Here is a 14,132-nt window from a genome sequence, read left to right as displayed (position 1 = left end):
CAGCTGGAATGCCCCAGGCTGGCCGGCCCTGATTCCCTTCTGCACAGGAGATAATGCAGAACGTGTCTGGCAACCCGCCATCCCCGCGCGGCACGCGTGTGGCCGCCGATCCTCGTGTAAGCGGAGCAGCCTGCTGAGCTGGTTAAATTCTTCTGCCCCTGCTTTGTTTTGGGTATTTCGTTACTAAATATTTATCCTCAAAACTTTGACTGTAACAAATCTTGCAAATCACATCAACATACCAACCTGTTTGTCAAATAACATGGAATGGAAACACCTTCGGAAAAAGGGGAAAAAAAATGCTGCTATTAACCCCTTCCAAGCCACACACATTTAAACTACACTTGTAGGAACATTTGTGTAAATTCCCTATGTGGTCAACTGCACTTAGGAGGTAAATGGGCAGATTCTCAAGGTCACACCGTCCGAAGCTGCTTCCTTTATATTCCGCCCACACATTCTATATCACAGCTGGAATCCTTGCTTGAATACAGGTGACTTTGTCTCAAATATTGTCACCTCCTGACAAGTCATGGTTTTCAGAAGGACTGTTATTAGAGACATTTGGTCGCTACCATTAGCGAGTCACCGTGATACAATCTTTGCGATGGGCTTATCATCCGAGGGTTAAAGTTTGAAGCATGTCATTTTGAAAGCTCAGAGCACCCGTTCCCCGTTACCTCGCTGTCTGCTTAGCAGAAGGGCCACCTTTGTTTTAGGGGGTGTAGTTAGAGGTTATGGGGTGTAGCTTTATTTTATTATTTATGTGACTTTGTGTCCCATTGCTGGGTATTTGAATGACTGAGTGGCATTTAGTAGTTGAATACATTTTATTGACACAGTGTAATTTATAATGCCACCTCCTTCTGTCTCTATACACATTATTGGGGCTTTCAGGGCTGGAGAACCCTGTGATACCCTCATATCTAGAAAACATTCTGAGCTCCTAGAAAAGGGGGCATTGGGGAGGAAAAAGAGGGACAGCTTAGGACACCTGGACAGTCTTGTATGACAAAGGTTTGATCAATCCAAACATTATCTGCATCACAGGAACTCAAAACGGTTTAACGGTCTTCGAGCACCTGAAATATCTAAGGGGTTAAACAAAAATTTCCAGATACCCATAACGTTTTTTCCTTTTTTACTCTAAATAAAAGCAAAATAGACTAAATGTACTGCAAAGATTGTAATATTCCACTTGTGTTCTGGTTTGATTCAGACTGCCTGCTAGGAAATAAGTGTGTTTTGTGTGCATCTCTTGCCAGAGCTGTAAAGGATAACTATGCTTTGGGTACAAACAACTTCTAGAACTTACTGTTAAGAAAATCATTACAAAGTTGCAAAAGCAGCTGGAATCCTGCCAGGTCTGCTACTGTATAATAAGGCAGAAAAAACATATAAAGAAGAACATATAGTAATACAGAACATATGAAGAATATTGAGTTCCATCTAGTGGTAGACTGGGGGTACTGCACACAGACTGAGCTTTCATTAAAAGCTATTCTTTTAATTGAAAAAACATGTCTACGCAAATTTGTCATTACTTAGGGCAATTATGATACAACATACTGAATTTGGAGCAAACGCACACAAACAAAAATACCTCGCACAGCAAACTCCTGCACTGACCGTCAGACCTCAAGGACCCCCACCATGGCCACTTAGATTAACCTGAAAAAAGGAGGGGAATCCATGTGGTAAATTATCCAAAGAGGGCTGGCACCCTTCTAGTGCTTCCATTTATATCGCATGACCTCCCTCTCATGTGCCAGGGCTGTCATTGAATATGCAACTACCCCTCATAATGAGAATTCTTATCTAGGCTTAAATAACCTAACCCTGTGCTCTGTATGCCATTACTGTTTCATACCCCATAAGTGTTATGACTGCTTAGAACCAGGGCTTTTCTAGAATAAGGAATATGTAACTAATTCAGGACTCTTGCCTGATCTTCGAAATAAAACTCCTGCACTATGTATAGTTTAATGCCTTTCAGTGCTCAGTCATGTATCCCTTTCATCAATGCTTCATTCCAGGGTTTTATCTCCAACACTATACACGTATACATACATACATACAATACATACATGTACACACACACACCCTCTCTATTACATACAGTACATACACACACACACACTCTATTAAACACTTACATACAGTACATACATACACACACACTCTATTATACACTTACATACATTTATTTTGATTAAAATTGTAGATCTTGTGAAGATGTTTTAAAAACATTCTATAGACATTTCTGTTAAGCTCGATGGTTCTCATTTGATCTATACACACAATGCATGATTTGCGCAGTTGATCTCATGTTTCCAAGTTGTTCTCTTTTGATCTGTACCTGCAGGCTTTGGGGGTGATATTCAGTTGATCTTTGTTTCCTTGTGGTTCTCATTTGGTCAGAAGCAGCCCGCAAGCCACTGCCACCATCCACTAAGTGACGCCTGGGTCCAATGGACCCTTCTGGACCCATGATAAGGCCGGCCCTACTTCTTGGCCATTTGCTTGTCCACTGGACTTAAAACCCTCCCCTGCTGTCCCTTATATGAACTCACATACATGCATATTTCTGTTTCTGTGGAAACTTTAAACTTCACACCATGGGTGGTGCAGGCTTTTAAGGGGTCATCCAAGTCATCCAGTGGAAGCGACATCTGTGAAACACTTTGGGTGCTACATATGGAGCAGCCCAGCAGGTGCTATAATAGCTTACTGCTCATAGACAGTAATGCTCACACACTCACCCAGTTTCATGTATGCAGAGGTTATTGGGCACTCATTTACTGCCATCATCCTACAGTATCCACACCAGTGTTGTATTCACCTTTGAGTCAGACCAAGAACAGCACCCCGGGTCCCCTCCATCTCCATTGTCGGCGTCTCCTATACAATAAAAGGCGCTACATTCCTTTAAGAAACAGAACGTCGGCTTCCTAAAGGAGCGCAATGTCTTTTAGCAAAGTCTATGGAGGTTGTGCTGAGCTGGCACAGCGTCCAAAGCATAATGGTTGGGAAGGGGGTTTGATCGACCAAGAGAAAGATTTGGACCATAAGTAGTGCCACCCTCTGGACCTGCCGCCCTAGGCCTGATCCATACTCAACATTGGACTCAAGTTGGTAAGACCTGGGAACTGGGCAGGCTACCAAAAGCTCTATTTTATCTGTGTGGCTAAGGATGGGCTAGCCCCAGACGGTGAGGGAAAGTGTGCATGGCTAAACACCCCCCCCCCCCTTACCCAGAGAATGACCTGGAGACCCAGGGAAGCAGCACTCAGAGACTCCAAGCCAAATTGAACTTTGTTTTCCCATCTGAAAGTAAATCTGTTGATATGCCCCCTCATCAGACTCGAAGAAAGCGTGTTATGGACCCCATCACATACTTTTCTTTTTGTATATGGAGGTCAAACCTTTGTAGTGAACAGGTGGTGGGGGAGTGTGTAGCAAAACCATAACCTACAGATTACGGTGAAATGTTACTCTGGGAAAGAGCATTCTTCAAACATGTATTGGGGTTTTATCTTTTACTTAGAAATAACAACTTGACACAAATTGGGTTAAAATCTTTAAAAGAAATGAACCGTCCGTCCGCAAATTAGTGCCATGTGACCGATTCCTGTCGTTTCCAGGCTGTGAAAGATCTAGACGATGATGCAAATGTTGTAAGATGGTTACGTAGGTGGCTCGACGACAAATACATTCAGTGGAAGGTCTGGTAACGTAGAGTTTCACATAAGAAGAAGTCACGGTCGTGATAAAGTAAAGCACTCATAAAACATAAAATCGCTTGTAAAAGGCATGTTTGGTGAACAAGGTTTTCAGGATCCCTTTCGGTGACTGAAGGGTTAAAGCCATGCGGCATGCTTGCTCTGTTGTTCGGTCATTAATTATTGACATGCAGGTGGAGCAGGCTTGAAGGGGTTAAAATATCAGCTTCTGGAAGCCCCCCATTTGCCTCCTCTTTGGTTCTTTCTAGCAGCATATCCGCACTCCCGCGAGTCCTCTTGAAACCTGTCTGTAACACCGCGGCGCACCGGCTGCGCAACCAGCCAAGGAGGGAGCCACACGCTCAGGGACGGATAGCCTTCGGAAGAGTCGGCCCCGCTCAGGAGCAGCTGCTCAGACGCCTGCGCAAGAGGGTGACGGGTTTGGTCTTCTCATCCTCCTGGTCGCTTTCGCACTGCCGCTAAAATTGTTTAAATTAGAAAGAAAAATAATGTTAAAAATTGTTTACTTAAGCGAAAAAATTCCGGCTGGGGTGAGAGCGGCTAGCAGTGAAAGGGTTAAATATATCTGAAGTGCTTGCACTATGAGATGGACAGGTCTAAGTGGGTGAGTCAAATAAATGGGAGGGACATGTGAGAGTGGGGGCAGGGCCATCATATAGCCACACCCCTCTGCCAGCCAAGCACGCTCTGGGGGGCCAAGCAAGTAGCAGCCTAGGGAAATCCAGACCCAAGTGTTTGATCATTGAGTGTAACGCCCAACCCCTGTATTATTACTGACCAACTCCTCCTGGTCATTCCGGGGGCTGCACAGCAGTTTCATGCGACACAGTCTGTTACATGCAGACACCATGTTGTACGATAGCTGAAACAGGAGGTAAAGGACACATTAAGCACATTAGTAGAGTCACCGATTATAAAGTTAGTCTCTCAATGGGTCGGCATTAACGTTTTATCATGTATTGTGTTGAAAGAAACCAACACATTTTACAGTCTGGTTTTTGATGATGTAGCGGGTTCTGACCGCTGCATGTAAAAGCTTTGAGCTGCCCCTTTGTCTTTTTATGTCCGACTTCCATCCCCTTTGTGTGTCTTTTTGTCATTGTGGGGGTTCTATAGAGAGTTTTTTCAGGTCCCTCACCTTCCACTTCCTCCGCGCGTTGAACTTTTTGAAGTTCTTCATGTTAATAGAAGAACGACTCCTGTTCATTGCTTGCTTCCTTGTCAATGGCTGTTGAGGGAAAGAAAACACAAAATTAATATGAGTTTTATCGCTCCATTTCGGAAATAATTTCGAATCCAAAAAACCCACCAAACCCAACGCTGCTGGCCAAACCCACGGTGCATACAGCGAGTATCAGCTCACCTTTATCCAGGGGTGTATGAGGCACTCCACCGCCGTTAGCCTGTCGCTGGAGAAGTGAACACAAATGGAATGTTTCATTAATAAAGGGGACTAAAAGGACAATAAAAAATAGTTCCCAGCAACCAACAGCTAAAAACAAACTTTTACTGGAATATATATATATATATATATATATATATATATATATAAAAAATGGTTATGACGAAGACCACATAGTTGTGTTCACATTTTATAAAAGGTGCTTCTTTTAATAAATAAGTCATGGTATTTGCTCTCTTGCAGATGTTGTAATAATATGCTCCAACATACACATGGCGGCTATCATATCATACACATGGCGGCTATCATTTCATACACATGGCCGCTATGATGCATATTAACTGCCCTTTTTGAAATATTTACAACTTAGATGGCAGTTACAACGAAATCTACTAGGGGTTTGTCTGTAAGCGTTTAAAAGCAACATACGGATTGGTGTCTTCCAACTTGACGATTGGAAGAGGGTCTGTTGGAACGTGCTGCCCTCCCCTCCCCTCTAGAGACAGACAACCAGCCTTGGTAGAAAAGCCCTCGATTTATTAATACGTTGAGACGATTTACAGGTGCTAACCTTGGGTCTTTGACCAGTAGCTGCCGTATGAAATCCTTGGCCATTTCACTTGTGTCCTTAAAGTATCGGTCATCGAACTCGAAATTCCCGGAAACGACATTGGTTAGGGTCTCTGGGTCGGTCTCTCCTTGGAAAGGTGACAAACCGCTGAGTCTGCGACAAGGAAGCAGGAAAGATAAGCATGACATGCTGTACAAAACAATGATCGTAGTATTGGTCTTGGGGGAAATTGTCGGCCAAAGCTGGCGGTGACTCCATGGGCCCACAATCCATACTGTTGGCCCTACATGATGGCATAAACGGACATAAAGCTGAAACCTTTAAGGTCCATAGGATTCGTGTCCCGCTCTTGGTTGGGCAAATAGTCATACCTATCCATTCATTAACCCACCTTCTAAGAAAAAACACCAATGCCTGTTAGCTTACAGCTAAAGATGACCCCTTGCTGTTCTTTTCATTTTCACTACTGTTTTTAATGCTTCTGTTCAATAATCCAGGGAAAAAAAGGAGACTGCATGGACAGTGCTTTCTGTTTAAACCCTTAAGGAAAATGGGCAGTCCCTAAACCCATTGAAAACAATGCATTTTGAGCCCGTACATGTACGGGCTTTGTCATTAAGGGGTTAAATAAAACTAAATATTTTACTCACAGGATGTAGGTGATGACTCCGATACTCCTGCAGAAATAAAATAAAACAATTTAAAAAATGCTGAACTGAAAAGCACCAATGGTCCTCAAGACTATTATGGTGCTACAGACGATTTTTGTTTGTGTTTTTTTTTTTAATATATTAAACCATGCTTAAGGTCCTGCGCGTTTAGGAAGCGGCTGCTTGTACTTAAAGTAATCGGACAACTAACGCTAAACGAGGCTGGTAAGGTTTATAAACTGGGGTAAATTGCTGGAACCTTGTTGCTAAATGTACTTACCACATGTCGGTGGGGGGACCCAAAGGTTCATAGTTTATAACCTCGGGAGCTGAATAGTAAAAAAAACATAGAAAGGAAAGTGAAAAATGATCAATTTCACATTTTATAGATTACGAGTCACTGCCATATACGGTGTTTGTACGCCATGTAAAATAACTCAGCTACACAGTATAATCTTTAATTAAATCAACAATTTCCTTGTCTATTTAAAAAAGTATATTTAGGATTTTGTTTATTTTTGGAGGCCAGAACCCTTATTGAAGAGATGATTTTGCCTCTGCATACAACGAATGAACAAAGGGCACAGCAATGATTTATCCTGCCGACCGTACCGATGTACTGGGGGGTCCCACACAGACTTTTGAATACTGCCCCATCCTCGATCTTCTGGGCCAAGCCAAAATCAATGATCTTTATCTTGGGGTGGGGAACGTCTTTTTCTAGCAGCATAATGTTTTCAGGCTACAAGAAAATAGAAAGGAAATGCGCTGTATCTTTACCTCTTCGTTTATTCATCTGAAGAACAATAGAATTAAGTGTCATTTCCATCCAAAATCCATCCTACCTTCTTTGGGATAGTCACAGGCTGCTCCTTTTATAAAAGGTACCTCGAATGTGCAATAATTACAATGTTGACAAAAGGAAAGATGGCAAATGGAAGTGGTTTGATGTAGCGATCTTGCCATCAGAATGCATACATAGCGGGTAAGATTTTATTTTTGGAAGACAGTGTGTGGTTGACTAACAAGTGTCGAAATATGTTGCGTAAAGATACGGTGGTGTGCTACTCTCCCCAGACACAAGGTGGCAGCATAGGCTTGTATCAAAAATATAACGTAAGCTTATGGTGTGGTGTTCGTTGAGCTGCACCAAACCCTTACAAGTTTATTGTGGTTTAGTAAAGGGATCCTTCTGGACATCCAGGTATTGGATCAAATATATCCTTTATATTATGACATCATGATGATGAGGATCCTCCTAAAACCAAATGAGGCACTCTTATCGAGAGAAATTTATAGGTGCATCTAAATATCTATCCCACCGATAACCCCCCCCACACACACACACACAAACAGAAAAGACTTCCATAATACCATTGAGAGACATCCTACCTTGAGGTCAAAGTGAGCAATGCGTCGGCTGTGCATGTAGGCAACTCCTTTCAGTATCTGCTCCAAGAACTCTATGGCGTCCTCTTCAGAAAGGGCTTCCTTCTCCGCTATAAAGTCAAAGAGTTCGCCACCACGGATACTGCAGAAACAGCAAAGGACATCCATGACACAGAGAATAGCGAGATAACGTTTAAGGTGCTCACGTAGGCATGTGAGGTCGGTCGTGGGATGCTACGGATCAACAACTCCGTGACATGTGATGGGGTCAACTTCATTATCAGAGCAGGCATGCTCCTATAAACAGCGTATGGCAAAGACTGGAAGCAATTGGTCCTTCACAGGCATCATCAAGATCAATGACCAGCCCTTTTAAGTATTTTAATGGTGGATCAAGACCCAAACTGAGCATTTGAGGCCAACTATAACTCTAATATGCAGGGGAGAGGCTTTTTTTTGGGGGGGGGATAGGATTTTCGACACTAAGTATACTTGAAAACATCATTGTATAAACAAAAGGATGATTTCTAACTTTTTAGAAATTGCCTAAGAATTGTTTTCCTCAACAATAGATACAAGTCTCCCCAATTAATAATAAATAATAGGCCACCCAAATCGCACCCAGCTGTGTATACACAGCCCCTCGCATTTCATCTATTTATTTTGTAGCAGGATAAATTCTGAATGGACGGATTCAGGCGTAGCCTCTAAATGGAATGCACAGCTGGTGTTTAATATCAGCTGTTTAATAACAGCTCATATCGGCCCCCTCTTCACAGTGTTATAATAACGTGTACAGCACGGAGGATTCTACGCTTCTCTCTGTTAGACCTTTAAGGCGATGAAAGCTGCGGAGCCTAGAACAGGTTTGAGGAAGTTCCTCAGAGACAATGGAGCCAAATGTATTTAGAGACCTAATATTCTGGATTTATGGCATTTGCGTTTTGAATACAGAAACTCTAAAGAAGCGTTGTTTTTAAGCTCCTGTGGAGCAGCCAATCAGTGTCCACTTTTGTGTGACAAATTTTTGGAGGTTCAACAGCGTTAAGTTTGTTAGAGTAGGTGGAACAGCACCTTTACAAAACACAGTGACTTCTTTTACTGCTCAGAACTCACAGTTCCAGGATCAGAACCATCTCCGCTTTACTGGCGAAGACGTCGTGCAGTCTCATGATGTTCGGATGTTCTAGCTGCTGCAAGATGAAGACCTCCCTCTCCACCTGCTCGCGGTCCAGTCCGAGTCGGCTGCCTTTACACTTGCGCGTCTTGATGAACTTGCCGGCGTACAGGGTGCCCGAGCTTCTCTCCTTGCATTTCTTCACCTCACCAAAGTGCCCGCTGCAGAGACAAGAGTGACGAAGACACTTAACACCCCAATGAAGATATAACACTTATAGGACGGCTCAGTTGGGTCGCATTGGTCGGGAAGAGTTCTAGAATCCACGTCATCTAAAAAGGGAGAACGCTACCATGATTCTCTCAAAAATGAGCCTCTCTAACGAAAATTAATTACTTCTACAACTATAACAAGAAACCTTATCTTTTAAGGTCTCCTTGTTACCGTCGTATATCTTTTTCTGCAGAGCTCAAGATACTCGATTTAACCGTTTGTCAATATTCTGCATCTTCCATGGAACATAATATACATATTTTAGTTTCTTTTCAGTAATGCCTCTCCCACGAGTGGGAATGAATACCAGGCACCTTGGGGGTTGCCACATTAATCACATGTCTGAGTTAGTTAGAAATACGCTGCTTTATATGGATTGCAGGCTTCATTTCTGATCATTTAATAATTCAGAACTTGAGTGACAGGCCGGGCAATAGCTGCATAATACTATGGATTCATGCCATACATCAGACAAATTTATTGAGACTATAAGACCCATCACCCAGCCTCTCGGACTCTGGAATTCTTGAAGGCCACATGAAAGCAGAGGTGGGAGTCAGAAGGACAGCTGGTGAGGCATTGAGGACCTAAAGTCCTTTTAAACAGAGCAACAAAGCTTATGTGTGATTACAGCAATGGTTGTACAAAGTGACCAATCAGATAAACCGTGACAGGGAGATCATGCACGGATTGGGTAATCAGTTTTACCCTAACCACACACCATAATGGGGTTGTATGGAGGATTATGGGAATGGCGGTCCAGCCTGCATTGGAGAAGTGCAGGTAAGTTATACCTCAACAAAGTCCTATGAAGCCTGTACCAAGGACCCTTAAAGCAGCTGCCCATGGGCATTGACTAGGGCTTACACACTGCCCCCACTGTATTGATGCTGCATGTATAGAGATGGTGCTCTATATAATAATAATAATAATAATAATAATAATAATAATAATAATATGTACTTAATTGAAAGCTGGGGGCAGGCATCTTGTTTTTGAAGCCAACCTCTCACCAGGCTCGAATTTACACCATTTCCTATACTGCACTATAGAGTTTGAAAATAAGACAAACAACATATCTTTAGTTCTAAAATTATTATATATTTTTTTTTTTGTCCTTACCTGCCCAGCTTTTCCAGCAGTTCGTAGAGCTCCTCCACGTTATCATGCTTAAAAGAAGTCATGTTCGGGTTAAAAACTTCGTCCTCCAAGTTCAATATATCTTCATCACCCTCTGAAAATCTGTTCTCCTCCTGGGAAGACTTAAACGGAAATCAGATAGAAGCCAGTCAGAAACTAATCAACTCTGGATAGGACGGCTCTGAATGCCCCAGACATTAAACATTAATTTGCCTGCCTCGTTAGAGCACTTCCCTGTAATGGAATTAAATTCGAATCCTCCTTAATTAATCTCAATGACAGAAATCCATTTGGAATTAAACATCTGGAAGTTCTTATTGTATTCCACGCACATTCCTGATGCAGTTTCTCTTTTTCATACTTGATCTGATTAATTGGACAGTTTAAAAGCCCCCAAAACAAACATCTAAAGGGATCTACGGGTCGTCTTTGGTGAATTCATCAGAGTAAAACCATAATACCTAGGGTCTTGACCTCCAGAAAACATTTTTTTTCCATCCCATGAAAAACGTTGGACAGCCGTGAGCAGGATCATTGATGTCCATGATCCAGTACCAAAACTAGATGGACTCCACTGTAGTATATCATTGATTCAATCACGTCCAGCCCCTGCCATATACCTTTAAATGTGTGTATTCATGTTAAAACGATGGACAACGCTGATTTAGACCTTTATGCATATACTTTTGGTCCATCTGATGCTCTTCTCCCCACCACTAAATCCCATGGATGGACAGTCAACACCACTCTTGAGAAGCTTTTAATTTTAATAAGCCTATCCCTTGGTATACTAAAGAAAAACATATTAAATCCTAAAGCATTAGCAGGACTATGACCCAGATGGAACCAGCTAAAAAAGACTTGAATTACGAGTTTGAGATGATTATTTCCCGCTGGGGAGAAACAAACTTAAAAACATGAGTCATTAAAGTTGCATGATTAGAACGTAAACAAAACCCCGTGCCAGGCCATGATGTGATCCTTCATTGTGTCCAGTCTTCTGTATATGCCGAGCTATATCTGTTTATTTGTTGGTACAACCGCAAAGAAAAACATCTCGAGCATGCAGGAAAGCATCATCATCATCATCATCATTGATCAAAAGGATAGTTGGTGAAAGCATTGAGAAGCCAGACTCTGTTTAAAAAGAGCAGCAAAGCTTACAAGAGCAACAAAGCTTACAAGTGACTACAACCATGATTGTAGCAACCAATCAACCGCGAGCGGGGTGTCATGCACGGATTGGACAAACAGTTTTAGCCTGGCACATGGTGGATCCAAAACTTGATTGATCAACATGATTTGATATTATCTGGGATTCCATGATGGAACACGAGGTCTACAGGAAAAGGAACCACCCATTAGACTGTGTAATAAAATAAATAAACTAGTTGTTTCTGCTGTTGATGGACATTCTAGGGCAGTTGATGCTGTCACAGTTGGACGTGTTTAATTTCACAACTTTAGTAATAAAAGTGATGAGGTATTTTATCTAAAGGATAAGCAATTTCTTCTAAAGAAAAGGAACTCTCTAGCAAACTTTGAAAAAAGAAAAGAATTTGTACTTGGTGGGTGTTGTCGGCAAATTCTTGACAGTTGGGGTCATGCAAGGGTTTTCTAACAGGAGTGTCCTGATTTAAGGAATGCTCAACCCCTTCAGCACCAAACCAACCTCAAGCTCGGCGTTCTGCTAAAGAAGTTCCCCTACTAGACTCTACAGGGCCACGAAGACCAAAGTTGTAGCTATTTAACCTGTGCCTTTTCTAAAACATTAATATTTCATCCTCGTTGATTATATACAGACAGCGGATTTTAGTAGAATCAGCAATAAAAAAGCATGTTATGCAAGCCTGTGATTAGAGCGCAAATTAAACCACTGCGTAGATAGACAACATAGAATTTATGCTCCCTCTTTGCCAGTAAGAAGTAAAAAGCGATGCTTGATTGGATCTAGTGCCAGCCACCCAACACGCTGCACACCTCTGGTCCCTGTGGGACTCTCTCACCTTCGGGCCCCCAGTGGGGCTCCTTGCCCCCATACTGGCAGCGTCTGGTAACCTGACACTCTCTGCCATTGGCTGGAAACACAAAACACGTATGGTTAGGCTGCCCCCAGAATCCAAGCTATGGCACTCATTTAACACTCTAGAGAACAAGTATCCGCCTCTAAAAAAGGAGGACAAACCGAAGGAAAGACAAAAATAGGGGTTTTAACTAATAAGACATAATTTATGACCATCTGCCGAGATCACATGCTCAAATCCTGATCCCTTAAAGTCATGGACTGTGTGAGTGATTATTGGTAGCGAGGGCTTAAACACATCTCCTAAGTGTCCCGGTTCTCCAGTCCCTGTGTCTGTGGATATGAGGATATCACAGGGTTCTTCAGCCCTAAAAGCCCCCATAATGTGTAAAGTAACAGCAGGACATGCTACCGATAAGGCAAAAACTCCTTATATAAATGACCTCCGCACTAGGACCTCCGCCACCAGTAACATTTTATTCTTTGATTTCTACAGTCCTGATAGGAGAGACATGTGAAAACAAGAACAAAATCATGCGTCTTCCTCCTTTCTATATAAATCATTTAATTGCAAGATCCAAAGAACGTTACTTACTCTTTTAAGGCCGCTGCAATACGCAGATCATGATCAAACAGTCCCCCTGGAGCTCTGGGCGTCCGGCACAGCCTGGAAGAGCTTGCCCGAATTTCGGTACGTCAGTCTCGGATCTGTAAAAGAGTGTCGTGTGTCACTGGACCGGTGTTGTGACGGCACGAAAGCGCACAGTCCTTTGATGCTAGAAATGGGTGTTCCACAGAGAGCTCAATGCAAAGTTCTTAGACTCGGATTGTCCCGGAGGATGGATTTGTTCTGGATTATGAAAGATTCTTTAAATTATACAAACAGGCTTAACTCTTCAAGATAAACGCTGGGAGGGTCAAACTGTCCGGTAGACAGCTGACGAGTTTGATCTATACACTGTGCTAGCAAAAACTATTCATCAAACATTGTACCTGCCTTCTGCTGGCCATGAAGCCATGCATGGCTACAATGTATAATAGAATAATAATAATTTTTTTAATAATCATCACTTTGTTCTACATTTTGTTAAAAACATCCCCGGCGATAACATAAAAGATAAAACGTTACCAAAGCATTTTATGAAAACGTTGTTCAAAGCGTAACAATGGCAGGAGCGCTCCGACAGGCAGCGTATCCACCGGCACTCCCCAGACAAATACAGAAGAATAATGAGACAGGAGATAAAAAGGTTACCTGTCTCCGGGTGTGTTAGCCGACCATTAGTGTAGCTGCGGGAGGACGCGGAGCCAAAATATTCCTGCAAAGAGGAAAAAAATTATTTATTCGCATTCACACAATAACACACGTGCTAAACGCGACTACGAGCCAAGTCCCATGCAAGTGCCTGTCATGGAGGCTTGTTGCTGCGTGTGATGGGAGTTGTAGTGAAGCCGTAGGCTTCTACAACAAATCAGGACAATGACATTTAGCTCAGATGTGGCGTCTCCACTTTAGTAGGTTGCAAGGGATGCAAAGATTGTAGAGCCTTTAAAGAGTCAGTATGGCCGTTTTAACCCTTAGAGAGACACAGCTGAGCAAAATGCATTGGTGGCTAGTATGTATCCCCCCCCACTGGCCTGGATAAGTGGCCTGTATCAGAAACCAGATGCCATAGAGTTTTGTTAAATGTCAGCCTTGTATAGGTTAACAAATACCTGCCACTTATAACGCCCTTTATTTTATGTTGGGATTTGTTTTTGGCTTTTGGGTGTGTTTCTGTGCTCCACAAGTGGACGCTTTTTATAAAAGGCCTCTTTGTTTTT

At 42.5% G+C, this 14,132-nt stretch overlaps 1 protein-coding gene across 3 annotated transcripts; it reads right to left on the bottom strand.

The window, feature by feature from the left end:
• Positions 1-4,054: 4,054 nt before the first annotated feature.
• LOC128504923 (death-associated protein kinase 2-like) lies at positions 4,055-13,032 on the bottom strand. Of its 3 annotated transcripts, XM_053475192.1 has the most exons (13): positions 12,904-13,032; positions 12,292-12,363; positions 10,268-10,407; positions 8,872-9,093; positions 7,759-7,897; positions 6,979-7,108; positions 6,647-6,695; positions 6,367-6,393; positions 5,717-5,869; positions 5,107-5,152; positions 4,882-4,971; positions 4,522-4,605; positions 4,055-4,201 (listed from the first exon to the last, which is right to left on the bottom strand). In XM_053475192.1, exons 2-13 carry the CDS (start codon positions 12,358-12,360, stop codon positions 4,121-4,123), a joined length of 1,230 nt encoding a protein of 409 aa, XP_053331167.1. In that variant the 5' UTR covers positions 12,361-12,363; positions 12,904-13,032; the 3' UTR covers positions 4,055-4,120. The 3 variants fall into 3 exon arrangements, with proteins under 3 accessions (XP_053331167.1, XP_053331168.1, XP_053331169.1); XM_053475193.1 differs by lacking the exon at positions 12,292-12,363 and having other exon boundaries at positions 12,904-13,016; XM_053475194.1 differs by lacking the exon at positions 12,904-13,032 and having other exon boundaries at positions 12,266-12,314.
• Positions 13,033-14,132: the final 1,100 nt, after the last annotated feature.

The sequence above is a fragment of the Spea bombifrons genome, chromosome 9 (genome assembly GCF_027358695.1).
Source record: "Spea bombifrons isolate aSpeBom1 chromosome 9, aSpeBom1.2.pri, whole genome shotgun sequence".
NCBI classification, from domain to species: domain Eukaryota; kingdom Metazoa; phylum Chordata; class Amphibia; order Anura; family Pelobatidae; genus Spea; species Spea bombifrons.
This window is presented reverse-complemented; position numbering and strand designations above follow the sequence as displayed.

Excerpts from the sequence above, each read along its gene's own strand:
- LOC128504923 (XM_053475192.1), bottom strand. The coding sequence starts at position 12,360 with ATGGCAGAGAGTGTCAGGTTACCAGACGCTGCCAGTATGGGGGCAAGG. Across the intron at positions 9,094-10,267 it reads CTGCTGGAAAAGCTGGGCAG|CGGGCACTTTGGTGAGGTGA; the intron begins GTAAGGACAAAA and ends TTGTCTCTGCAG. Across the intron at positions 6,394-6,646 it reads GGTCCCCCCACCGACATGTG|GAGTATCGGAGTCATCACCT; the intron begins GTAAGTACATTT and ends TTATTTCTGCAG.